The 27,323-nt window shown below is 47.5% G+C and overlaps 1 protein-coding gene across 2 annotated transcripts in view; it reads right to left on the bottom strand.

Moving 5' to 3' along the window:
- The window catches only part of ENTPD6 (ectonucleoside triphosphate diphosphohydrolase 6), a 51,547-nt gene extending 24,726 nt beyond the window's left edge, over positions 1 to 26,821 (bottom strand). The window contains exons 1-4 of one of the 2 annotated variants that reach the window (XM_029072056.2): positions 26,683 to 26,821; positions 18,460 to 18,766; positions 15,080 to 15,156; positions 5,517 to 5,660 (exon numbers count right to left, since the gene is read on the bottom strand). In XM_029072056.2, the coding sequence (XP_028927889.1) occupies positions 5,517 to 5,660; positions 15,080 to 15,156; positions 18,460 to 18,721 (483 nt within the window). In that variant the 5' untranslated portion in view covers positions 18,722 to 18,766; positions 26,683 to 26,821. Of the gene's footprint in view, positions 1 to 5,516; positions 5,661 to 15,079; positions 15,157 to 18,449; positions 18,767 to 26,682 lie in introns of both variants that reach the window. The other variant, XM_029072057.2, reaches the window with a different exon arrangement.
- Positions 26,822 to 27,323: the final 502 nt, after the last annotated feature.

Genomic DNA, 27,323 nt, shown 5'->3' with positions numbered 1-27,323 from the left:
CTGTATCACTAAGATTTGAAGTACTCACTCCACCCCCAACCCCAAGAGCCCTTATGCCCACCTCTTTATATTCTGTTGCTTCCCCTACCTAGAATTTATTTTAATGTCTGTCTCCCCCACTAGGCTGTAAGCTCCTTGAGGGAAGAGATCATTACTTACTCTATGGCACTCTCCGAAATGCTTATTACGGTGCTCTGCACATAGTCTTGTGGCCTTGGGGAGTCACCCACCTCCTTACACCTGACCTCCAGGGCCAAGCCCATGGGAAGTACGCAGCCCTAAATGCACAGTACTGGGGTTCCAGCCTGCAGGAGGACTTGACCAGCAGTAGTGTGTGGCCTCAGCTCTTAGAATGCTGAGAAGGTCACCACCGGGGCCATAGCTGGGGCTCCTGTGACTGTTAGTCGAGCCACAACCTCCTTTCATTTTTGTCTGTAATATTTCTGTTCGTCTTTCCTTTTGGGTCTCCAATCTCCACCATTCCCTCTTCATTCTTAGACTCTGAGCCTCTTGGGGATCAGGGACTAGTCTGTACCTCAATCTGTGTATTTATTTAAGAGCACCAAATACAAAATCCCATTACTATTACTACTAAAGTAAGTACTCCAACATGATTTCATAGCATCATAATATTTACAAAAAATTATCTGAGTAATTGACTGTATAATTGAATAAATAAATATAAATAAATATATATTTACACAGACGCAAGTACTGAATATGTCTGAATAAGTACTGTCCCGCGAACAGTCACCCGCAGCACCCACAAATCTTAATTTACATACTCCATTTACTTTTTCATTTATCTGTCTTTCCGTAAACTTGCTGTAAGAAAGGCGTGGCACTCTGAGCAAAAAAAAAAAAGGAGAAAAGTAGGAAAAAGAGAAAGAGCAACCGATTCTGGCCAGCATTAATCAGAATTCACCAAGGGACCCCCTTTCTGTGTGAGCAATGCAGCCAGGAACATGCTTCTGACACTGGCCTTTTCAGCCACTCCTGCACCACCAGTGACTTTCACAGTCAGCGATGTCTTCTTCGAATCCAAAGAACTATCACAGCATCTCTAAGACCTCTTGATGAGACCAGCTGTGGCCGTCTTTTTCACCTTGCTCCCACTGTGTACACCCCAGTCTATCAGTCTTTCCCATTGTATGACCCAAGGGCAGAGACCCTATCTTTTACTTTTATTACATGCCCTCGAGGTTCTAGTTGAGGCCCCTGTATATGAGGGGTGCCCAGACAATGCTCTGCATATGATGGGTTTCCAGTATAGTCTTCTTAATTCAGTGGGCCCGTACTAGAGCGCTCTGCCCAAAACCTCTCTCTGTACATTGTAGGTGTCCAGTACGTTGCAAACAGTAGATGCTCAATAAATGCTAATGCACGAGCAAGGGCAGATGACCTCTGTTGTTACTGCCTTCGTATATTATAGTGGTAACTGATCTAATAATAATAATAATGCTGGTAATTAAGTGCTTCCTATGTGCCAAGCACTGCTCTAAGTGCTGGACACTATTGCTGTCATTTACTTCACTGCCCTTACCATGACCCTTCAATCCCCCTGTTCCTGTCTGTCCAGCCCAGTCCTCTCCTCCCCCCTTCCCTCACACTGCCCCTAATCCTCCCCCGGCCCTGGAATCCCTCTGTCCCAGCACCACCCCTCGCTTCCGTCCCCCTGCACAGGCCCCTGTCAATTCTCTCCTAACCAACCCCTCCCCGCCCCTCCTCCCCAGCCTCATCCCTGCCCTCCTGTCCCAGCACCACCCCTCGTTCCCCCCACTCCACTATGCCAGCCCCCAGCAACCCACTCCCATCCAAACCCTCCCCACCCTCTGCACCATCCCCCCTCTCTCTTCTTCTTCCACAGCTGTTGCCAAGTGCGGCCTATGGAACCCCTGCTCCCTCATGGGGAAGCTCTCCTTCATCCTTGACCTGTTCCTGTCCCAGTCACTCCTCCTCCTTGCCATCCCTGAAAGCTGGCTCTCCCCAGAAGACATGGTCTTCCCTGCTGCTCTCTCCAAAGGGGGCCTCTTCTTCTCCCACTCCCCCAGACTCACTGGGAAAGATGTTAGCTTCCTTCTCGTATCCCAGTGCTACTTTCACACCATCTCACCCTCCCTTCCCTTTCTTTCCCCTTCTTTGAAGCCCAAATCATCCGCCTCTACCACCCCTTCCAGATTCTTGTCGTTTACCACCCCCCAGGTCCCACCTCCAACTTCTTTAACCATTTTGACCTGTCTCGCATTCCTCCTCTTTCTCCATGCCAATTTTGATCCTTGGAGACTTCGATATCCACACAGATGTACCTGATGACCCCTCTGCCATCCACCTTCTATTACTCCTCAACTCTGCCGATCTCCTGGTCCATCCCACCTCTCCTACTCACCAACCTGGACACCCGCTCGATCTCATTATCTCTAACCCCCACACAATCTGTACCCTCAACAACTCTGAAATCACAACCTTCTCACTTGCCTCCTCTCCCACACTCCTCTTCCCCATAAATCTGTGCCATCCCCCCACAGAGAACTCTGATCTCTAGACCCCATCCATCTCTCTCAATGCATCACACCCCAATCTACCCACTATTGATGATCATACAGATGTCCTCAACACCACCCTCTCTACTGATGTCAACTCGCTCGCTCCCTTATCCCTTCGTCGCTCTCGAACCACTAACCCACAACGCTGGATCACCTGTCGGCCTCCTTCGCGCTTGTGCTTGAGCCACAGAACTCTCCTGGCAGAAATCTAACCAGGCCGACCTTGTTTACTTCAAGTTTATACTTTCTTGCTTTAACTCTGCCCTCTCCTCTACCCGGCAAAACTATTTCTCTTCCATTATTGACACCCATGCCCATCACCCTCACCAGTTGTTCCAGACATTTAACTCCATCCCCAGGCTCCCATCCCTTGCCTCCAATGATATGGCCATCTACTTTAACGAAGTAAATTAACACCATCAGGTGTGAGCTCCCTAAAATCACCTTTCGCCCTCCTCAATCCCCACTCCTTCCGGCCCCCTCTTCAACTTTCCCCTCCTTCCCAGCACTGTCTCCTCTTAAATGCCACCCCTTCCACATGCGCATTGGATCCCATTCCTTGTAAAAACCTTCGTCCCTTCCCTCAACAGCCATCTTCAACAGTTCACTCTCCAATGGGTTCTTCCTCATCGCCTTCAAACATGTCCACATCTCCCCCATCCTAAAAATACCCCTCCCTTGACCCCACAGCTCTCCAGTTATCGTCCCATCTCCCTACTTTTCTTCTCCAAACTCCTTGAGCGAGTCATCTACACCTGCTGTCTGAAATTCCTCTCCTCCAACTCTCTTCTGGACCCCCTACAATCTGGCTTCCATCCCCTTCACTCCACTGAAACTGCTCTCTCAAGGGTCACCAATGATCTTGCCAAATCCAATGGTTCCTACTCCTTCCTAATCCTCCTCGACCTCTCAGCTGCCTCTGACACTGTGGACCACTCCCTTCTCCTCAAGATGTTTTTCACCTTGGCTTCACAGACTCTGTCCTCTCCTCATTCTCATCTCTCTGGCCATTCATTCTCAGTCTCCTTTGCGGGCTCCTCCTCTCCCTCCCATTCCCTAATTGTGGGGGTTCAGTTCTCGATCCCCTTCTATTCTCCATCTTCACTCATTCCCTTGGAGAACTCATTCAGTCCCACAACTTCAACTACCACCTCTATGCGGATGGTACCCAAATCTAAATCTCCATCCCTGATCTCTCCCTCTCTCTCCAGTCTCATATCTCCTCCTGCCTTCAAGACATCTCTACTTGGCTGTCCTCCCGTCACCTCAAACTTCACATGTCCAAAACAAAGCTCCTTATCTTCCCACCTAAACCATGTCCTCTCCTGGACTTTCTTGTCACTGTAGAAGGCACCACCATCCTTCCTGTCTCACAAGCCCGTAACCTTGGTATTATCAAACAAAAACTCCTCACTATTGGCTTCAAAGCTCTCCATCGCCTTGCCCCTTCTTACCTCACTTCCCTTCTCTCCTTCTTTGTCCCAGCTCGCACATTCCGCTCCTCTGGTGCTAACCTTCTCACTGTGCCTTGATCTCACCTGTCTCGCCGCCAACCCCTGGCCCACGTCCTGCCTCTGACATGGATGCCCTTCCTCTTCAAATTCGTCAAATCATCACTCTTCTCCTGAAGGCACACCTCCTCCATCCAGATTAAGCCCTCTTTTCCTCAGCTCCCCTTCCCTTCCACGTCACCTCAAATCACTCCCTTTGCTCTTCCCCCCCAAACAGCACTTATGTATATGTCTATAATTCTATTTATTTATACTGATACCTGTTTACTTGTCTTGATGTCTATCTCCCTGCCCCACCCAGGATGCAATCCCACTGTGCACAGGGTTTGTCTCTCTTTATTGCTGTACTGTATTCTCCAAGCAATTAGTACAGTGCTCTGCACACAATAAGCACTCAGTAAATACTACTGAATGAATGAATGTACGAATCCTTGACTTGGCTCTCTCAATCAACCTTCATATCCAATTCGTCACCAAATCCTGTCGGTCTCACCTTCACATCATCGCCAAAAATCCACCCTTTCCTCTCCATCCAAATTGCTACCACATTAGTAGAATCATCTTATTCCCACCTAGATTATTGCATCATCTTCCTTTCTGACCTCCCAACCTCCTGCCTCTCCCCACTTCAGTCCATACTTCAGTCTGCTGCCCAGATTATCTTTCCTTAGAAATGTTCAGGGCACATCACCCCCCTCCTTAAAAATCTCCAGTGGTTGCCTATCAATCTCCTAGCTGATCAAACAAAAACTCCTCACTATTGGCTTTAAAGCACTCCATCACCTTGCCCCCTTCTACCTCACCTCACATTCCGCTCCTCTGGTGCTAAACTTCTCACTGTGCCTCAATCTCACCTGTCTCGGCCGACCCCTGACCCACGTCCTGCTTCTGGCCTGGAATGTCCTCCCTCCTCAAATCTGACAGACAATTACTCTCCCCGCCTTCAAAGCCTTACTGAAGGCACTTCTCCTCCAAGAGGCCTTCCCAGACTAAGCCCCACTTTTCCTCATCTCCCACTCCCTTCTGATTCACCCTAACTTGCTCCTTTTGCTCTCCCCTTGCCCCATGGCACTTATGTATATATCTGTAATTTTATTTATTTATATTGATGCCTGTTTACTTGTATTGATGTCTGTCTCCCCTCGCTCTAGACTGTGAGTTCACTGTGGGGAGGGACTGCCTCTCTTTATTGCCACATTGTACTTGCCCAAGCGCTTAGTACAGCACTCCACACACAGTAAGTGCTCAATAAATACCAGTGAATGAATGACCTTTCAAGGACTTAACCGGCTTTTTAATTCTACGATAAAACAGCCATAAGATTATATCCACCACACTGGCACATCTGGTGAATTCTGCTGATTAAATATGGACAGCCTTATGACCTGTCAGGAAATATTTAATCAATCTTTTAACAGAAAAAGAAATGAAACCTTGGAAAGGAAAGAAACATCAGTCTTACCTTCTGCAGTAATTTCTGCGCCTTTCCCTCAGGCAACAGGCGCAAACCCGCTGTTGCCTTCAGGACCAAAGGTGTGCCCTTCCACAAGTTAGAAGGAATTTCCTTCTTAGCTACTTCAAGTAGTTCCAGTATTCCGTGTGTGCTCTGTGGCAAGTTTCAGAACAAAATATTAAAAATATAAGTCATAAAATGCTTCCATTTTGGTCCATAGACTAAATTCAAAAATTTATGAATGTGTAAAAAAGCCTCTCCTCACTGCCGAAGGAGATCGTTATTAAGAAAATGGCACATTATCAGTAGCTAGTAAGTAAGCAGAAGCAATAATATTGACTTGAGGCATTAAGTGGATTATAGATGAGGTGACTCTGTCCCACAGGCTTGCACTCTCATTTTGAAAAAAACCCTAGACAATAATAGCCATAAATGTACCACCATTGCCTTGAATTTACAAGACACCTTCCTTCCAAAGAGCTGAGAAAGCTTTTAAATATCTTAGGGTAGGAAGTGGCAAACTTTATCTTTCCCATTTTATGAGGGGATTGGTCAAAGTCAAATAGCTAGTACTCAGTCTTTAGATTCATCTGGATCATAAACTAACCACAAAAATAAGCACAGGCCTCAGGGTTTTTGACTCACTATCTTCACCATTGCCTGGGAAGTAGCAGGGCCTAGTGGAATGACTCAGGCCATGGAGTCAGAAGACCTGGGTTCTAATCCAGACTCTGCCATCTGCCTGCAGTGTGACCTTGGGCAAGTCACTAAATTTTCTCTGCCTGAGTTTCTTCATCTGTAAAATGGAGATTCTTTGAGCCCCATGTCGGACAGAGACTAGGTCCAACCTGATTACTTTGTATCTACCCCAGCACTTAATACAGTGCTTGGCACATAGTAAGCGCTTAATAAATACTATAAAAAGGAAAAACGGTAAGGAATACTCTTACCTGAGTGACACTGGCTTGAGAATGTGGAGCTATTTCAAATAGTGTCAATTCTAGTGACTACGGCAATGCTAGTTTTACTAGCGGTAATAATAATAATGATGGTATTTAAGTGCTTACTATGTGCAAAGTACTGTTCTAAGCTCTGGGGGGGGAATACAAAGTGATCAGGTTGGCCCACGTGGGGCTCACAGTCTTCATCCCCATTTTACAGATGAGGTAATGGAGGCCTAGAGAAGTGAAGTGGCTTGCCCAAAGTCACACAGCTGACAAGCGGTGGAGCCGGGACTAGAACCCATGACCTCTGACTCCCAAACCCGTGCTCTTTCCACTGAGTGCAATACATTATATTAAACACTTGGGAAAATGCAATAGAAACAAAACACGCACATATATCCTCTAATAGGGGAAACAGATATACAAAATATTTATAAATAGAGTGACTGGAATAAACAATTGAGTGGACAATTAAATACATACACACACATACCCAAGTGGTTAGGATGCGTAAAAATCAAGGCTAACAAAAAGCAGTGTGGCCTAACGGAAAGAGCATGGGCCTGGGAATCAGAGGACCTCGGTTCTAATCCTGACTGCTATGTGACCTTGGGCAAGGTGCTTACCATCTCTGTGACTTAGTCTACTCATCCGTAAAATGGGAATTAAAATTGTGAGCCCCATGTGGGACATGGACTGTGTCCAAACTGATTAGCTTTTATTTTCCCCAGAGCTTAATACAATGCCTGGCACATAGAGCTTAAAAAATACCAATAATAATAACAATATATTGTTCTGCTAAAATAATTTCAAACTCTTTACAAGGGAGGGACAAATCTTCTTAAACATTTTTTGCCATTTCCAAAAATCAAACTTAGTCATTAATATCATCAATTGTCAAAAAGTCTCATCAGAACTAGGTTTTGGGGCTTACAACCTGTTTTGTCAGCAAGTGACCTTATTAATAATAATAATAATAGTGGTATTTGTTAAGTGTTTACTATATGCCAGGCACTGTACTAAGCGCTGGAATGAATACAACCAAATCAGGCTGGACACAGTCCCTGTCCCACATGGGGCTCAGTCTTAATGCCCATTTTACAGATGAAGTAATAGAGGCAGAGAGAAGTGGAGTTAACCAGGGCCACACAGTAGACAAGTGGCAGGGCCAGGATTAGAATCCATGACCTTTACACTCCCGGCCCATGTTCCATCCACTACGCCATGCTGCTTCTCCAGAACCTCTGTTTAAAAAAACTTTTCATATGTTCTTACTAAAAGTTCCATCTGGTTGAGATAGTAGAACTACAGCTGTATCAGTGATAATCCATATATCCCAAAAAGATTCTTGAACTACAATGAAACTGTATATGGTTTCGGTATGCCTGCCACATTATCCCAATTCTCAGCAGCAGTGGAACACTCGCTTGTCCACGCTCAGGCCTGGAAGTCAGTCAGTCAGCCAGTCATATTTATTGACTGCTTACTGTGTGCGAAGCACTTAGGAGAGCACACTCTAACAGACACATTCCCTACCCACAACAAGCTTACATTCTAGAGGGGCAAATAAGCATTAATATAAATAAAATTAAAGATATGTCCATATCTGCTGTGGGGTTGGGCCGGGGGGTTGGGGTGGGGTTAATTAAAGGCATTAAGTCAGGGTGACGCAGAAAGGAGTGGACGAAAAGGAAAAGAGAGTTGGAGATGTACCTTCAATCAGGCTATGAAGTGGGGGAGAGTCTTTGTATGTTGGATATGAAGAGGGAGGGTATTGCAAGTCAAAGTTAGGTTGAGAGTGATAGGTCAGTGGCGAGGCAGACGAGAATGACATACAGTGGGAAGGATAGCATTAGAGGAGCGAAGTCTGTGGGCTGGGTTGAGGTAGGAGAGTAGTGAGGTGAAGTAGAAGGGGTCAAGGTGATTGAGTGCTTTAAAGCAGATGGTGAAAGGAGTTTCTCTTCGATGCAGAGGTGGATGGGCAAACACTGAAGGTTCCTGAGCAAGGAAAAATGGCCTAAACGTTTTTGTTGAAAAATAATCTGGGCAGCAGAGTGAAGTATGGACTGGAATGGAGAGAGAAAGGAGGTAGGGAGGTCAGCAAGGAGGTTAACAGTCATCAAGGTGAGATAGGATAAGTGAGCAGATTAATGTGGTAGCCGTTGGGATGGAGAGGAAAGGGCAGATTTTAGCTAAGTTGTGAAGGTTGAACTGAAACGACTTAGTGAAGGACTTAATGTGTGGGTTGAATAAGAGAGAGGAGTCGAGGATAACACCACAGTTAGGGCTTGTATGACAGGAAGGATGACAGTGACATCTATAGTGATGGGAAAGTCAGGGGAAGGACAGGTGGAAAGATAAGGAGTCGTGTTTTCAACATGTTAAGTTTGAGGTGGCAGCGGGACATCCAAGTAGAGATGTCTAGGAGGCAGGAGGAAATGCAAGACAGCAGAGAAGGAGAGATAAGGGTTGGAGATGTAGATTTGGGAATCAATTGCACAGAGGTGGTAGTTGAAGCAAATGAGTTTTCCAAGGGAGTGGGTTTAGAGGGAGAATAGAAAGGGACCCAGAACTGAACCTTGACGGACACCCATAGTTGGTGGGGGGAGGCAGAAAAGGGGTCCATGAAAGAGGCTGAGGATTCGCAGCCAGAGAAAAAGGAGGAGAACAAGGGGAGGACAGTGTCAGTGAAGCCGAAGTTGGGTGTTTTCAGGAGAAGGGGATGGTTGACAGTGTCAAAAACAGCTGAGAAGTTGAGGAGGATTAGAATGGAGTAGAGGCTGTCTGATCTGGCAAAAAGATCATTTTTGACCTGTGAGAAGGCAGTTTCTGTGGAGCGAAGGGGATGGACGCCAGAATGGAGGGGGTCAAGGACAGAATTGGAGGAGAGGAGAGGACAGCAGGTGCAGACAACTCAGGGGGATTTGAGAGAAATGGTAGGAGGGAGATGGGGTGATAACTGGAGGGAGCTGTGGGGTCAAGGGAGGGGATTTTTTTTTAGATTAGGGGATACATGGGCATGTTTGAAAGCAGACTCCCAGAGGAGTCAGATGACCTGGTCTATGGACATGTTTGAAGGCAGACTCCCAGAGGAGTCAGAGGACCTGGTTTCTAATCCCACTTGGCCACTTATCTGCTGTATTTCCTTGGGGAAGTCCTTTAATTTCTCTGTGCCTCAGTTACTTCATCTGTAAAATAGGGGTTAAGGTTGTGAATCTCATGTGGGACAAGGACTGTGTCCAACTTGATTAGTTTGTATCTACCCCAGGGCTTAGTACTGTGCCTGGCAAATAGCAAGCACTTAATAATACCATATTTTAAAAAAAATCATGGGAGTTTGGCACAAGCTCTCAACTCTTTCTTGAGACTGAGACTCCAGCTAAATAAAGGGAAAACGGACTAAGTTTCACCCCCACTGCATTTTGGGCAGGATAATAATAATAATGTTGGTATTTGTTAAGCGCTTACTATATGCAGAGCACTGTTCTAAGTGCTGGGGGAGATATAGGGTAATCAGGTTGCCCCACGTGAGACTCACAGTCTTAATCCCCATTTTTACAGATGAGAGAACTGAGGCACAGGGAAGTTAAGTGACTTGCCCATAGTCACACAAGTGACAAGTGGCAGAGCCGGGATGCAAACCCACGACCGCTGATAGGCAGCGAAAGACAGCCTTCCCTGTCTCTTTGAGCCTGCAAGGGGCCAGAGGGGGAGCCCAGATGGCAGCTCTTCATTGTGCCCCGCTGCCAGACTGTGGCTCCTACTCTCACTCCTATGGGGTTTCTCCCTCATCTCAACAAGCCCTGGGACCAGGTCAGTGGCTCCACTCCTTCTGGCCCCACAGTCCAGTGAGACTAAGCAGGCCCCCAGAGCTGTTGAGGCTCACTGGACAGACCCTACAGGGCTATGTGCTGTTCTCACGCTGTTCCAAAGCCTGGAGCTACCTTCTAAACAGCAATGGCCCAATTTCAACTGGCTCATCCTGGGCGGAGTGCTCCGGCCACAACCACTTGTCTGATAAGAGAAGTAGGATTAAGTGGTGGTAGAAGGAAGACCCTCTCCTCACCTCTCCTCGTTTTACCTGTCCATACCTCAGCCATTCCTGTGGACCCACTCAGTAATAATGATGACAGTGATGATAAAAATAATGATTGTGGCATCTGTTAAGCACTTACTATGTTGCAGGCACTGTACTAAGTGCTGGGGTGAATACAAGCAAATCAGGTTGGACACATTTCGCACATGGGGCTCATAAGGCGGAGCGGATGGAGCACAAGCCTGGAAGTCGGAAGGTCATGGGTTCTAGTCCCCTCTCCTCCACTTGTCTGCTGTGTGACCGCGGGCAAGTCACTTCACTTCTCCGTACGTGTTTCCTCATCTGTAAAATGGGGATTCAGACTGTGAGCCCCACGTGGGACTGGGACTGTGTCGACCTGATTGGTTTGGATCCACCTCAGCACTTAGTAATAATAATAATAATAATAATAATAATAATGTTGGTGTTTGCCAAGCTCTTACTACTTACCAAGCACTGTTCTAGACGCTAGGGTCGATACAAGGTAATCAGTTGTCCCACGTGGGGCTCCCAGTCTTAATCCCCATTTTACAGATGAGGTAACTGAGGCCCAGAGAAGTTAAGTGACTTGCCTAAAGTCACCCAGCAGACAAGTGGCAGAGCAGGGATTAGAACCCACAACCTCTGACTCCCAAGCCCAGGCTTTTTCCACTAAGCCAGGCTGCTTCTCTGCCAGTGCCTGGCACACACTAAGCACCTCACAAATACCAGAATGGTTATTATCATCACCATCATCATCTCCATTTCACAGATGAGGTAACTAAGTGACTTGCCCAAAGTCACACAGCAGACAAGTGGCAGAGCCAGGATTAGAATCCAGGTCCTTCTGACACCCAGGCCTGTGCTCTATCCACTGCTTCTCAGTTCTGCCATTAACTACGTTTATGCGTGCTTCGGCTAGAACGCTGAGAGGGAATTAGAGAACATCTGTCCAAAAACATGAGCCTGCTTGGTCCTGGCAAGACTGAAAGAAGTGGTCTGTGCCTGTGGGCATGTGTGGGGCACTGAAATGAGTGGGGATTATAGATGAGATTTCTTTAATGTGGGATTTTACAAGGCAACTCTCATGCATCCATAACAGTTTTTTTGGCTGGCTTTGTCTGAATCACTTGAAACTAGGCTAGTAGCCTTGTTCTTTTTGTTTACAATTTCTATCTTTTCTCTCCATTGGGCTTTTTGCCAGGCACTGTTCTAAGCGCTGGGGTAGCTACAAGACAGTCGGGTCAGATCCAGTCCCAGTCCCGCAAGGGGCTCACAGTCTTAGTCTCCATTCTACAGATGAGGTAACTGAGGTACAGAGAAGTGAAGTGACTTGCCCAAGGTCACACAGCAAGCATTTTTGTCCGCTTGTTTCCCCCGCTTAGAAGCATTTTTGTCCGCTTGTCTCCCCTGCTTAGACTGTAAACCCGTCAATGGGCAGGGATTGTCTCTATCTGTTGCCGATTCCGAGGGCTTAGTACAGTGCTCTGCATATAGTAAGCACTCAATAAATACTACTGAATGAATGAATGAAAAGCATTTGGAAGATCTGGGATTAGAGTCAAGGTCCTCTGATTCCCAGGCCCATGCTCTTTCTGCTAGGCCATGCTGCTTCTCTTGTTTGTTTTGCTGCATTTACAATAAAGGCTCTCTGTTAATTTTATCAATCAATCACATTTACTGTTTACTGTGTGCAAGGCACAGTACTAGTGCTTTAGAGAGTACAAAAAATAAAGTAGATGAACAGTTCCCTGTCCACAACAAGCTTGTTATGGACTACGAATATGTGCATAAGTACTGTGGGGCTGAGGGAGGGGTGAATACAGAGAGCAAATCCAAGCACAAGGGAGTGATGCAGAAGGGAGTGGGAGAAGAGGTAAAGAGAATTTAGTCAAGGAAAGGCCTCTTGGAAGAGATGGGCCTTTAATAAGGCTTTGAAGGGGGGGAGAGTGATCGTCTGGTGGATATGAAGAAGGAGGGCATTCTAGGACAGAAGCAGGACGTGGGTGAGATGGCGGCAGATATAGATCAAAGTACTGTGAGGAGGTTGGCACAAGAGGAGCAGAGTGTGGGCTGGGCTGTAGTAGGAAGTCAGGGAGGTGAGGTAGGAGTGGGCAAGGTGACTGAGTGCTTTAAAGTCCTTGGTAAGATATTCTGTTTGTTTTGGAGCTAAATGGGCACCACTGGAGGTTCCTGAGGAGTGATGGAACACAGACTGAATAATTTCATAGAAAAATGACCCAGGTGGCCAGAGAGACACAGCATGGGGTTTGGGTGGGAAGAGGAGGAGTTCTGTTTCAGATGTGTTAAGTTTGAGGTGCTGATGGGACATCCAAGTAGATGTGTAATGAATGCAGGAGGAAATGTGAGACTGCAGAGAAGGAGAAAGATCAGGGCTGGAGATGTAGATTTGGGAATCATTTGCACAGAGATGGCAGTTGAAGCTATGGGAGCAAATGAACTCTCCAAGAAAGTAGGTGGAGAACAGAAGGGGACCCAGAACTCAGCCTTGAGTGATTCCCAGACTTAGGGAGTGAGAGACAGTGGAGGAGCCTGCAAAAGAGATGGAGAATGAACAGCCAGAGAGATGGGGCTGGGAGTCCAAAGGACCTGGGTTTTAGTGCCGGCTATGCCAATCTGTCTGCTCTGTGACATTGGGCAAGACACTTAACTTTGCTTCAATTACCTCATCTGTAAAATGGGAATTAAGACTGAGCCCTTAGTGGGACCAAGGACTGTGTCCAACTCGATTACCTTGCATCGACCTCAGTGCTTAGAACAGTGCCTGGCATACAGTAAGTGCTTAAATATCATAAGAAAAAAGTGAAGTATGGACTGCAGTGGGGAGAGACAGGAGGCAGGGAGGTCAGCAAGAATGCTGATGAAGAAATCAAGGTGAGATGGAGTAAATGCTCAGATTAACACGATAGCAGTCTGGATAGAGATGAAAGGGTGGGTTTTAGTGATGTTGGGAAGGTTGAACGGCCAGGATTTGGTGACAGACTGAATATGAGGGTTGAATGAGAGAGAGTGGAGGATACTGCCAAACTGACAGGCTTCTGGGACACAGAGGATGGTGGTGCTGTCTGCAGTGATGGGAAAGTCAGGAGAGGGATGGGGTTTGGGTGGGAAGATAAGGGGTTCTGTTTTGGACATGTTAAGCTTGAGGTGTTGGTGGGACATCCAAGTAGAGATGTACTGAATGCAGGAAGAAATGTGAGACTGCAGAGAAGGAGAGAGATCAGGGCTGGAGATTTAAATTTGAGAATCATTTGCATAGAGAAGGTAGTTGAAGCCAGAGGTCTCCAAGGAAGTGGGTGTAGGTGGAGAATAGAAGGTGACTCAGAACTGAGCCTTGAGAGACCCCCACAGTTAGGGGGTGGGAGATAGAGGAGGAGCCCGCAAAAGAGACTGAGAATGAGCGGCCAGAGAGATAAGAAGAAAACCAGGAGAGGATGGTGTCAGCAAAGGCAAGGATGGATAATGTTTCCAGGAGGCGGTCAATAGTGTCAAAGGCATCTAAGAGGTCGAAGAGGATAAGGATGGAGAAGAAGCTGTTGGATTTGGCAAGAAGGAGATCATTGGTGACCTTTGAGAAGGTAGTTTATATGGAGTGAAGGGAGCAGAAGCCAGATTGGAGGGGGTCAAGGAGAGAAATGGAAAATAGGAAGGGAAGTGGACACAGAAGGTCACGCAAGGAGTTGCAAGAGGAATGGTAAGAAGAAGACAGGGTGTCGACTGAAGGGAGCCATGGATCAAGGGAGGGTTTTTTTTTAGGACATGGGAGACATGAGCATGTTTGAAAGCAGTGGGAAAGAAGCCATCGGAGAGTGAACAGTTGAAGATGATGGTCAGGGGTGGAAGAAGGGAGTGGGGGCAACCATTTTGATAAGGTACAGTGGGACGGGATCAGAGGAGCAGGTGGAGGGGGCGGATTTTGAGAGGAGGCAGGAGATCTCCTCTTGAGATACTGCTGGAAAAGACAGGAGAGTTGGCAAAGGGACAGGAGTAGGAAGGGACTGGAGAGGAGATTTTAGAGCAAGCACGCCTGTTTGGGAAAGTGAGGGGAAAAGGGGTGTAAGGAGGAAGTTAAACGCCTCAAACAACTGGCGAGGACAGTGGGTAGGGGAGTCTCTAAGAATGGAAGATATGAATGATATTCTACTTCTTCCTGCCTCCTGGCTCCGGCTCTACCTGGCGAAAGGGAGGAGATTTTTCTTATCCCCACCAGGAGGCTAACTGCTTTGGCCCTGGTCCCTGCCCCTTCAAAGCAGTCCCTTATTTTAAGAGCCCCATCCCAAGTTTGTCCCCGTACTCAAAATTAAAAGTTGCCCCTCCTGCCAAAGACAACCCCAGTCAAGAATGCATTTTTGAGGTCTTTGGGAAAAGAAGTGTCACTTTGCAAAGTCTATTTCTAAAGACTATTCCTAATGAGAGAGAATGTCACACCACCCAGTCAGGAGGTGACATTTTTTTTCCCAGAGACTTAACTATATTTTTATAACCCACACACATTTACTTTGTTGAAAAAAATTTCATCCTCCAACCCAGTATATTAATAAAAAAAAAGTCACCTTATCCACATCATCAGCATAAGCAGATAATCCAGGCTTCAGAGCTTTGAAAGTTTCATGGGTCAGTCTGGGATTCTCTGGAAAAAAAACAATTTTATCAAAAGGATAAATCAGTGATATTCATTTCTGTCATCTTTCATTGTCAGTCATAGCATTTACTATTCTTCATATCTCACGTAAATCCATTCATCCTGACTCCAACCCATAGTACTGCCCTCGTATCTTGCCCTCCCCATTTTCTTCAGTGATTCTCAGATGGCACTGACACTCAACATTTCTTTACTGAGCTTCGTCTACCTGCTTTATCGGAAGAAATTTGACATGATGTGAAACTTAGGTGACATGAGAGCTAATCCACCTGCTCAACTAAACATTATAGAAAAACGGGTACTGTTCACTGGCTGGAAAGACGCAAAATGACGCTCTTAAAAATGGGACCGTCCAACCACTCTGGAAAGGGGATTCCATTGAAAGAGGTGTTGCTTCCCCCAGGAAGAACCTTCCCTAGTTTCTGCTGGTTGACTCTGAAGAATAAGGTGAAAGATGAACTGGGTGCCTCCACTCTCTCTGAGAGAACCTGGTGTAATCCAGAGCAGGTACGGGAATCTCCTCAGAATCCCTGTTATCCAATTCCCTGACCTCACTCTCTACCGTGCTTCCACTCACATAGGTCAGAGCCATAGTCCACTCAGAGGCACCGGGGTGCTTGGCTGTTCCATGTGATAACTGTCCTCTTGGATCTCTATCCTCATGTTTAGGGATGGACCATCCGATACCCCTAACTTTTCTTAAGAAGCAGCATGGCGTCGTTGAAAGAGTACAGGCCAGGGGGTCAGCAGAACATTAAATTCTGAGGCCAGCTCCACCACTTCATTACATAAATGTTATCTGTTAACTGCTTACTGTGTTTCAGGCACTGAGGTAGGTTCAATCATAATTACTGAGCGCTTACTGTGTGCAGAGCACTGTACTAAGAGCTTGGAAAGCACAATTCGGCAACAAATAGAGACAATCCCTACCCAACAACGGGCTCACAATCTAGAAGACAAGTTAATCAGGTTGGACACCATCCATATCCCACATGGAGCTCAGGCTTAATCCCCATTTTACAGATGAGGTAACTGAGACTCAGTGAAGTTGAGTAATTTGCCCAAAGTCACAAAGCCGGCAAGTGGCAGAGCTAGGATTAGAACCAACCCAGGTCCTCTGATTCCCAGGCCTGTGCTTTCTGATGTTTAACTGCCTTCTCAAACCCCATGTTCTCCCTTGACTCAAAAGCTCCCTCCTGTTATCATCCCATTTCCCTCCTACCATTCCTCTCCAAAGTCCTTGAGCGACTTATCTACATGTGCTGTCTCCAATTCTCTCCTCCAATTCTTACCTTCGCTCCACAGAAAACACCCTCTCAAAGGTCACCAATAAGCTCCTTCTTGCAATATCCAACAGCCTCTGCTCCATCCTAATCTTCCTCAACCTCTCAGCTGCCTTCCACAGTCAACCAACTCTTCTCCTAGAAACATTATCCAACCTTGGCTTCACTGACACTATCCTCTCCTGAATTTCCTCCTATCTCTCTGGATGCTCATTCTCAGTCTCTTTAGCAGGCTCCTCCTTTGCCTCCCACTCCCAACTATGGGAGTCCCTCAAAGTTCATTTCTGGGTTCCCATATATTCTTCATCTACAACCCCTCCCTTGGAGAACTCATTCGTTCACATGGCTTCAACTACCACATCTATACGAACAACACACAAACCTTCATCTTCAACACATAAATGTCCTCCTGTCACCTCAAACTTAGCATGTCTAAAACAAAACATCTTCCCACCCAAACCCTGTCCTCCACATGGCTTTCCCATCATTATAGATTGCATCACCATCCTTTCTGTCTCAAAAGCCCATAACCCTGGCCTTATTCTTTACTTCTGTCTCTCATTCAACCCACATATTCAATCCATCAGTAATTCTGTAGGTTCAACCTTCGCATCCCCCAAATCCACTCTTTCCTCTCCATCCAAACTGCTACCGAGTTAAATTTAATCACTCATCCTATCCCACCTTGATTACTATATCAGCTTCCTTGCTGACTTCCCGGCCTCCTGTCTCTCTCCACTCCAGTCCACACTTCACTCTGGTGCTGGGATTATTTTTTCTACCCAAATGATCAGGCCATGTTTCCCCACTCTTCAAGAACCTCGAGTGGTTGCCCATCCTTCTCCACATAAAACAAAAACTCCTCACCACTGGCTTTAAAGTACTCAATCACCTTGCCCCCCTCCTACAATACCTCGCTACTTTCCTACTATATTCCAGCCCACACTCGTCAATCCTCTAATGCTAACCTTCTCACTCTACTTCTATCTCATCTATCTTGCCACCAACCTCTCGCCCTCACCCTGTCTCTGGTCTGGAACGCCCTCCTTCCTCATAAACAATTCCCCCTGACTTCTAAGCCTTACTGAAGCCACATCTCTTCAAGAGGCCTTCTCTGAGTAAGCCCTCCTTTTCTCCCACTCCCTTCTGTGTCACCCTGATTTGCTCTCTTTATGCATTCCCCCATCCCAGCCCCACATTACTTATGTACATAGCTCTAATTTTATTTATTTATACCTGTAAGCTTGTTGTGGGCAGGGAATATGTCCATTTACCATTGCATTGTACTCTCCAAAGCTCCACACACAGTAATCACTCAATAAATACAACTGACTGAATGAATGAATGAATATACTTTATCCACTAGGCTATGCTGCTTCTCAATTGCCTTCTTTGTGACCTTGGGTAGATCACTTAAATTCTGTGGGGCTCAGTGCCCACATCTGTGGACGCTAAGTACTTGTCCTCCTACTCAGAATGCGAGTTCCATGTGGGTCAAGGACTGTGCCTGACCTGGTTATCTTTTACCCATCACAGCAATTATTACAGAGCTCGGCGCCTATTCATCAGTTAACAAATATCACAGTTTTTATCACTATTATTTCTCTGCAGTAACTGACTTTTGGACCTCTCGCCCTGAATGTATCCCAACTCTTCTTAAACCTGCCAATTCCCTGAGGTAACAAATTACAAAAGCTTAGCCCCTGCTGAGGAACTTCTTTAAATTCTCTTGAAACCTCACCCCACGGCCCCGACACTTGACCTGGCGGGATTTGAGGGACTGTGGGATTTGAAGAACGACAATTCCATGTTCACCTTATATACCTTCTTCATGATTTTGTAAACTTTGATCCTGTCTCCTATCTTTTTTCCCCACAGTGAAGTGTCAATCTTTTCAGGCCGCCCTCCGATAGAGGCTTCTCTATCCCCATCTTACAACTCATTAGACTGCCTCCGATGTAAGTCATGAAAAGAACCGTGGTGCCAGTTTCTTGCTACCTGAGAGTACCTTTTGCGACCCGGGTAAACTGAAAGATATGGACGCGCGTTCCGGTGCTTCCAGCATCAAACATAATTCCATAGAACACAGCATGATTGTCCATCTCTATCACCAGGTGATCCTGATGGACTTCCCTTGGCCCAGCTGCAGTCTCTGCTATGCTGAAGATCGGTTGGGGAGCCCAACGCCATTTTACGTATGCAACATAAATGAATAGACATACAAAGAGTCCCAAAGGGTAGGCAATTTTTGACATCTTCATGGTTTCCATTGATCAAGTATATATATTTTTCTGATGTCTTCAAGTTCTAGGATTCTGAAAGACAGGAAACGTGCATTTCAAGCCAGATGACCATCAGCTAAAAAAGAAAGTACAATAGCATACATTCATTCATTAGTATTTATTGAGCGCTTACTATGTGCAGAGCACTGTACTAAAGCACTTGGAATGTACAATTCGGCAACAGAGACAGTCCCTCCCCACTGACGGGCTTACAGTCTAATCGGGGGAGACAGACAAAAACAATAGCAATAAATAGAATCCTTCACTGCAGACAGAAATTGCATCTGAATGATTCCTTTTTTACTGTTGCCAAAATGTGCCTGAACTATTACATTCAATTCCGCCTTATGTATGCTTTCACTGTGCATTTTGGCTAAAATGCAATCAGAGAATTAAGGATTGTTCTTCGGTGTCTAAAGAAATGGTTGTAGGCATGCAAGCAGCATCAGAGTTTTTCTCACTCTGGGGCTCTTCAATAATGCAGACCTTCTGATATAAGAAAACTCAGAAGTACCTGGCATTTAGAAGTGCCCCGAGTCAAGACAAATGTGAACAGGAATTAAAATATGAATAAAAACAACAGAACACACTGAGCACATACTGAGCCCTGATGGGGGGTGGCATTTGCCAACAGTTCTGCCAACAGTGCAGATTTCAGCTAAAACATTCTAGAGAGTGAGGGAACATTTTTCAAACAACATGAACCTTTTTTTGGATACAGCACACTTAGGACTTGGAAGAAATGGTTCATGTGCATGTGCATGCCATCAGAACAGGCAAGTATGGGCTCTCCCCAGCAGGATGTATACGCAATTTGTTCGACAAAAATGTGGATGTATTGTGAACCATTGTATTGTGGGATTTGTTTTCCACACCCTTAAATATAACTTGTGAGTGTCCTGTTCCAGAACTAAGTCCAATATGATGACAGGTAATTTAAGAGTATGCTCCCCACTGGCCCTCTCCCCTTCACTATTCCTAGGGACTTTCCTGATGCCTGTGTCCAAGTTTCTGCAGTATTTTTTTTTTCTTAACCAGGGACTTGTGCAAATCCAGCTCAAGTTATGTGAGCTGTCACGGCCACCACCATTTCCAGCTGAGAGGGGGAAGGAAAATGTTAAGGGGTTCCAACTGACTAGATCCCCAGGGCTGGCCTAGGGTCTGACGGTTCTTGTGAGCAGGACTTGAACTGTACTCTCCCAAGCACTTAATTCAGTGCTCTGCACACAGAAAGTGCTCAATAAATACCACTGATTGCTCCAAATGACCGTGAGCAGTTGGTGCAGCTAAGAAGTTGCCTGTCAGCTTTTCCTGCCAAGGAGATTGATAAGGTTCAGTAGTTTCCCATAAGTCACCCTCTCTCCTCCTCCCATCCCCCACTAATGCTGCAGAGAACTGGGAGATGAGGAACACCCTCCCTCCTCTAACTTGACAACCACTTTCTCCCGCTTCAAAGCCTTATTGAAGGCACATCTCCTCCAAGAGGCCTTCCCAGACTAAGCCCCACTTTTCCTCATCTCCCACTCCCTTCTGCATCACCCTGACCTGATCCCTTTGTTCTTCCCCCCTCCCAGCCCCAAAGCACTGATGTACGAATCTCTAATTTTATTTATCCGTATTGAGGTCTGTCTCCCCCACTCTAGACTGTGAGCTCCTTGTGGGAAGGGAATGTCACTCTTTATTGTTGTACTGTACTTTCCCAAGCACTTAGTTTAGTGCTCTGCACACAATAAGCACTCAATAAATATGACTGAATGAAGGAAAAGTGGGGCTTAGTCTGGGAAGGCTTCTTGGAGGAGTTGTGCCTTCAATAAGGCTTTGAAGGAGGGGGAAGTAATTGTTGGTCAGATTTGAGGAGGGAGAGAGTACCAGGCCAGGGGCAGGACATGGGCTAGAGGTTGGCAGCGAGACAGGTGAGAATGAGGTTGGCATTAGAGGAGCGGAGTGTGCGGGTTGGGTTGTACAAGGAGAGAAGCGAGGTGAGGTAGGAGGGGTGAAATGGTAGAGTGTTTTAAAGTCAATGATGAGTTTTGATTTGATGCAGAGGTGGGCGAGCGACTCTCCCGTCACTGTGGAGAGCACTACCATCCTTCCCGTCTCACAAGCCCGCAACTTTGGAGTCATCCTTGATTCTGCTCTCTCATTCACCCCACACAACCAATCCGTCCCCAAAACCTGCTAGTCTCACCTTGACAACATCATCAAGATCCATCCTTTACTCTCCATCCAAACCACTACCTGGTTAGTACAATCACTCATCATATCCCGACTGGATTACTGCATCAGCACCCTTTCTGATCTCCCAACCTCGAGCCTCCCTACTTCAGTCTATACTTCACTCTGCTGCCCGGATTATCTTTCTACAGAAATGCTTTGAGAATGTCAGCCCCCTTCTCAAAAATCTTCAGTGGTTGCCTATCAACCGTCGAATCAAGCAAAAACTACTCACTATTGGCTTCAAAGCTCTCCATCACCTTGCCGTCTCCTACCTCACCTCCCTTCTCTCCTACAGCCCACCCCGAACACTCCACCCCTCTGCCGCTAACCTCGCTGTGTCTCGTTCTCGCCTTGCCCCGCTGTCGACCCCTGGCCCACATCCTAGCTCTGCCTTGGAATGTCCCCCCTCCTCATCTCTGCCAAACTTGCTCACTTCCCCCCTTCAAAGCCCTATTGAAAGCTCACCTCCTCCAGGAACCTTCCAAACTGAGGCCCTCTGCTCCTCCCCTCCAGCTCTAACCCCGCCGTCCCACAGCACTTGTGTATATTTGTACATATAATTCTATTGATTTAATTAATGATATGTATATCTATAATTTTATTTATTTATATTGATGCCTGTCAACTTCTTTTGTTTCGGACTGTGACCCATTGTTGGTTAGGGATTGTCTCTATTTGTTGTCGAATTGTACTTTTCAAATACTTAGTACAGTGCTCTGCACACAGAAAGCTCTCAGTAAATATGACAATGAATGAATGAACCACTGGAATTTTTTGAGGTGCGGGGTGACATGTCCTCAATGCTTTTGTAGAAAAATGATCCAGGAAGCAGACAAGTTTGGACTGGAGTGGGGAAAGACAAGAGGATGATGAAGTAATCCAGGTAGGATAGGATGAGTGATTGTATTAACATGGTAACACTTTGGATGGAAAGGGCAAATTTTAGGTTTGTAGTTAAAATGGGACCAACAGGATTTATAGATGAATTGAACATGTAGGTTGAATGACAGAGAGGAGACAAGGATAATGACAAGGATACAGGCTTGTAATAATAACAATAATGATGGTATTTGTTAAGTGTGCAAAGCACTGTTCTAAGCGCTGGAGGGACGTTTCAAGGTGATCAGGTTGTCCCACGTGAGGCTCACTGTCTTAATCCCCATTTTACAGATGAGGTAACTGAGGCACAGAGAAGTGACTTGCCCAAAGTCACACAGCCGACACGCGGCGGGGCAGGGATTAGAACCCATGACCTCTGACTCCCGAGCCCGTGCTCTTTCCACTGAGCCACGCTGCTTCTGTTTGTGAGGCAGGAAGTATGGCGGTGCCATCGACAGTGATGGGAAAGTTATGGGGAGGACGGAGTTTGGGTGGAAAGATAAGGAGCTCTGTTTTGGATACGTTAAGTTTGAGGTGACGGGAGGACAACCAAGTAGGGATGTCTCGAAGGCAGGAGGAGATGTGAGCCCGGAGACAGGGAGAGAGATCAGGGCTGGAGATGTAGATTTGGGTACCATCCACACAGAGGTGGTAGTTGAACCCAAGGGCGCGGAAAGCTTCCTATATGGAGGAATGAAACTCCTGCGCTACAGAAAAACTGGGTGTGTTCCGATTTGGCCTTCTTCCAACGTTACTTCTCTTCTTAATGTTTGCAATTCATCTGTTGAAAAGTCCTTGAACAAATAACGTTCAACCAATGAAAGCAATCAATTTTAAATGTTGCTTTTTAAGGCACTCCTACAAATGGATCTGTTATGCCCATAGAGCATTTTATAAAGAAGGTAATAACATATTCATTAGCCCATAACAATGCGTTACAGGCCCATCCTTCTCTAGGTGATAGCAATGTCATAAAATAGTACTCTTTCTTCTTAGATGAGCAAAATACATTACTGGCTCTGCTGAGTGGCCATTTGAAGGCCAGTTAAATTACAAGCAAGGCCTGTTAAACTACAAGCACAGGCATACAAGGAGTTGATGTGCAAGTCCCAGACCCAGATGGGATGCCCCTTCTTTGGGTATTAATGACTATTTTTCCCTGAGAATTTAATGTCTTGGGGTTGAATCCACAGTACTTGTTCGTTTTTATATATTCCTGCCTTAAAACTAAAATGTCCTTCTTTCCTTGTAGACAAGGAAGTGCCGACTAGACCAGGAAATAGTTCAAAAACAGATTTTTATATATGACGATTATCCTGGTTCTTTGCTGTTCTAACCAGCCTTCCAACCAGATCTGTTCCAACCAGATAGGCATACCGGAGTGAAGATTTTGCCCTCACAAGCAGGCAGTTTGGAAAATTACCACTGAGGTAGTCTAAAGTTTTTAACGGTTTACCTTATTCCAGTGTAATGCCTGCAGAATATACGACAACCATGGTTGAAAGATGAAGAGAAAGATGGAAATTATCTGTTTACTCTTGAAAAAGGCACTGTGGTGGGCTGCCCACCCCATGCCTCACAGAACCAAGTTCGTCAACAAATGACCAGGCCTACGTGGAGCCACAAAAGAACTCTGGGACTCAGAGATCATGGGTTCAAATCCCAGCTCTGCCGCTTGGGGAAGCAGCGTGGCTCAGTGGAAAGAGCCTGGGCTTCGGAGTCAGAGGTCATGGGTTCGACTCCCGGCTCTACCACTTGTCAGCTGTGTGACTGTGGGCAAGTCACTTCACTTCTCTGTGCCTCAGTTACCTCATCTGTAAAATGGGGATTAACTGTGAGCCTCACGTGGGACAACCTGATTACCCTGTATCTACCCCAGCGCTTAGAAGAGTGCTCTGCACATAGTAAGCGCTTAACAAATACCAACATTATTCCTTCAACTCTAAAATGGGGATTAAGACTGTGAGCCCCACGTGGGACAACCTGATGACCTTCTATCCTCCCCAGCACTTAGAATAGTGCTTTGCACATAGTAAGCGCTTAACAAATGCCATCATTAAAAGAACTCCCCAAGCCCTCTTGGGTGATCAGAAGGCTTGGATTCTCAGGTTTTTGCTATTTATACTCCTTTTCATTTTCTCCCAAGGAAGGAAAAGTCAGTCCCAAGCCCTTTCCCGGCCCCCAAATGCGTACACTTCTGTTGGCTCATTGTGGGCAGCACTGACTGAATTTGCTGTATTGTACTTTCCCAAGCGTTTAGTTCAGTGCTCTATTCATTCATTCAATAGTATTTACTGAGCGCTTACTATGTGCAGAGCACTGTACTAAGCTCTTGGAATGTACAATTCGGCAACAGATAGAGAGAGTCCCTGCCCATTGACGGGCTTACAGTCTAATCGGGGGGGAGACAGGCAAAAACAATAGCAATAAATAGAATCAAGGGGATGTACATCTCATTAACAAAATAAATAGGGTAATAAAAATATATACGAATGAGCAGATGAGCACAGTGCTGAGGGGAAGGGAGATGGGGAGGAGCAGAGGGAAAAGGGGGGAAGGGGGCTTAGTTGAGGGGAGGTGAAGGGGGGACAGAGTCAGCAGAGGGAAAAGGGGAAGCTCAGTCTGGGAAGGCCTCTTGGAGGAGGTGAGCTCTCAGTAGGGCTTTGAAGAGGGGAAGAGAGTTAGTTTGGTGCAGGTGAGGAGGGAGGGCATTCCAGGACAGTGGGAGGACATGGGCAGGATAGGCAAGAATGGGGGACGGTGAGGAGGTGAACGGCAGAGGAGCGGAGCATGTGGGGTGGGGTGCCTACCCCCAGTAGGCACTCGATAAATACCCTTGATGGACTGAGCTCATCAGAAACTCTCCACCCAGGTCCACCACCTGCACACAACCCCCTACATCCACTCCCTCCATTAAGCTAGCAGAGGTGAGTCCTGGGGTTCGGCTGCCTCACCTCATGGGCCGCCCCAGAGCCCTCGACATGGCAAGGATGTAGGCAGGCTCGGCAGCCACCTCTGCCCTAGTCACCCAGCCCCAGTTTGAATTGCCTTCCTTCCTCCTGGGGGAGAAGAGGGGTATCCCTTCTGGTTTTGCCCCCAACCAGGGAGGAGACCATCAGCTCCATTAGAGAAGCAGCGTGACTCAGAGGAAAGAGCCCGGGCTTAGGAGTCAGAGGTCACGGGTTCTAACCCCGGCTCCGCCACCTGTCAGCTCTGTGACTTTGGGCAAGTCACTTCACTTCTCGGTGCCTCAGTTCCCTCATCTGCCAAATGGGGATTAAGACTGTTAGCCTCACGTTGGCCAACCTGATTAGAGAAGCAGTGTGGTTCAGTAAAAAGAGCACGGGCTTGGGAGTTAGAGGTCATGGGTGTGAATCCTGGCTCTGCCACTTGGCAGCTGGGTGACTGTGGGCAAGTCACTTAACTTCTCTGTGCCTCAGTTACCTTATCTGTAAACTGGGGATTAACTGGGAACCTCACGTGGGACAACGTGATGACCTGTATCTACTCCATCGCTTAGAACAGTGCTCTGCACATAGTAAGCATTTAACAAACACCAATATTATTATTACCCTGTATCTACCTGAGTGCTTACAGCAGTGCTCGGCCTATAGTAAGCACTTAAATACCAACATTATTATTATTATTATCAGCTACCAAAGCAGCACCTGGTCCCCTGGTGGGGGAGGCTGGGTTGGGGTTAGGGAGGAGGATGGGGGGCAGCCAGGCAACGTGATCCAAGAGAAGGAGAGGACACCAGGGGAGGGAGGAGTTGCTCAGATGGTTCGACTTGGGCCCTGCTGGGGCGGGGGGGCTCACTCTACCCTGAAGCGGGGGAGAGAGGAGGACATGGGGGGGCGGCACTGCTTGATTCTATTTAGTCGCCATTGTTTTTACGAGATGTTCTTCCCCTTGACTCTATTTATTGCCATTGTTCTTGTCTGTCCGTCTCCCCCGATTAGACTGTAAGCCCGTCAAACGGCAGGGACTGTCTCTATCTGTTGCCGACTTGTTCATCCCAAGCGTTTAGTACAGTGCTCTGCACATAGTAAGCGCTCAATAAATACTATTGAATGAATGAATCCTTGCCCCTCAAGGGGTCCCACCGGGCACCCTGGGGAGGCCAGGGGGCGGTCCTTTAATCACTGGCATTTACTGAGCGCATACTCTGTGCATTCATCCAATCGTATTTATTGAGCGCTTACTATGCTCTCTGCCTTCCTTCCAGGCTGAGAAGCAGCGTGGTTCAGTGGAAAAAGGCCAGGCTTGGGAGTCAGAGGTCATGGGTTCGAATCCCGGCTCTGCCACTTGGCAGCTGGGTGACTCTGGGCAAGTCACTTCACTTCTCCGGGCCTCAGTGCCCTCAACTGGAAAATGGGGATGAAGACTGTGAGCCTCACGTGGGACAACCTGATTACCCTGTCTCTCCCCCAGCGCTTAGAACAGTGCTCTGCACATAGTAAACGCTTAACAAATACCAACAATATTATTATTACATGCAGAGTAGTGTACTGAGCGCTTGGAATGGACAATTCGGCAGACAGAGCCCATCCCTGCCCCACGGGCAGCACGGTCCAATAGACGTGCTTGGGAGTCAGAGCACTATAGTAAGCGCTTGGGCGAGGCCAATCCCACAAAAAGGGTAGCCTCGTTCCTTGACCAGGACGAGCTCACATCGCGGAGGGGCGGCCGATGTTCATTCGACCGTATTTACGGAGAGCTTCCGGTGCGCAGAACACTGTGCTGAGCGCTTGGAACAGACAATCCGGCACCAGACAGGGACCATCCCTGCCCAATGAGGCGCTGAGGCGAGACCAGCGGCCCGCCTCCCACCTCCCGGCCCAGCTCCTTACCTCCCTGGCTGGCGGGGGGTGGGCGCCACCCTGTACGGGTCACCGGGAGCCCCTGGGGTTGGCGGCCCCCAACTCACGGTCGCCAAAAGCCCGGCCTCTCTCGGCCGCCGCGCAGGCGCAGCAGGCCTCGGCCCCATTCGGCCTCCGCGCAGGCGCAACAGGCCCCGGCCCGGCCCTTACGCTACGTCATCGGCGGGCCTGGGGCGGGGCGGGGCCGGGTGCGGCTACGCAGGCGCGAGCGATTCCTGCTTCGTTCTGCCTCCTTCCTCCTCCTCGAAGGCAGCGTGGGAGGGCCCCCCATCTGGTCATCTGGTCTCTCTCCTCGGGGGCCTCCCTTTCCTTTCCTTTCCTTTCCTTTCCTTTCCTTTCCTTTTCCTTTCCTTTCCTCTCCTCTCCTCTCCCTCTCCTCTCCTCTCCTCTCCTCTCCTCTCCTCTCCTCTCCCCTCCCCTCCCCTCCCCTCCCTCCCCTCCCCTCCCCTCCCCTCCCCTCCCCTCCCTCCCCTCCCCTCCCTCCCCTCCCCTCCCCCTCCCCTCCCCTCCCCTCCCCTCCCCTCCCCTCCCCTCCCTCCCCTCCCCTCCCCTCCCCTCCCCTCCCCTCCCCTCTCCTCTCCTCTCCTCTCCTCTCCTCTCCTCTCCCTTTC

This window comes from Ornithorhynchus anatinus, chromosome 9 (assembly GCF_004115215.2).
Source record: "Ornithorhynchus anatinus isolate Pmale09 chromosome 9, mOrnAna1.pri.v4, whole genome shotgun sequence".
NCBI classification, from domain to species: Eukaryota; Metazoa; Chordata; class Mammalia; order Monotremata; family Ornithorhynchidae; genus Ornithorhynchus; species Ornithorhynchus anatinus.
This window is presented reverse-complemented; position numbering and strand designations above follow the sequence as displayed.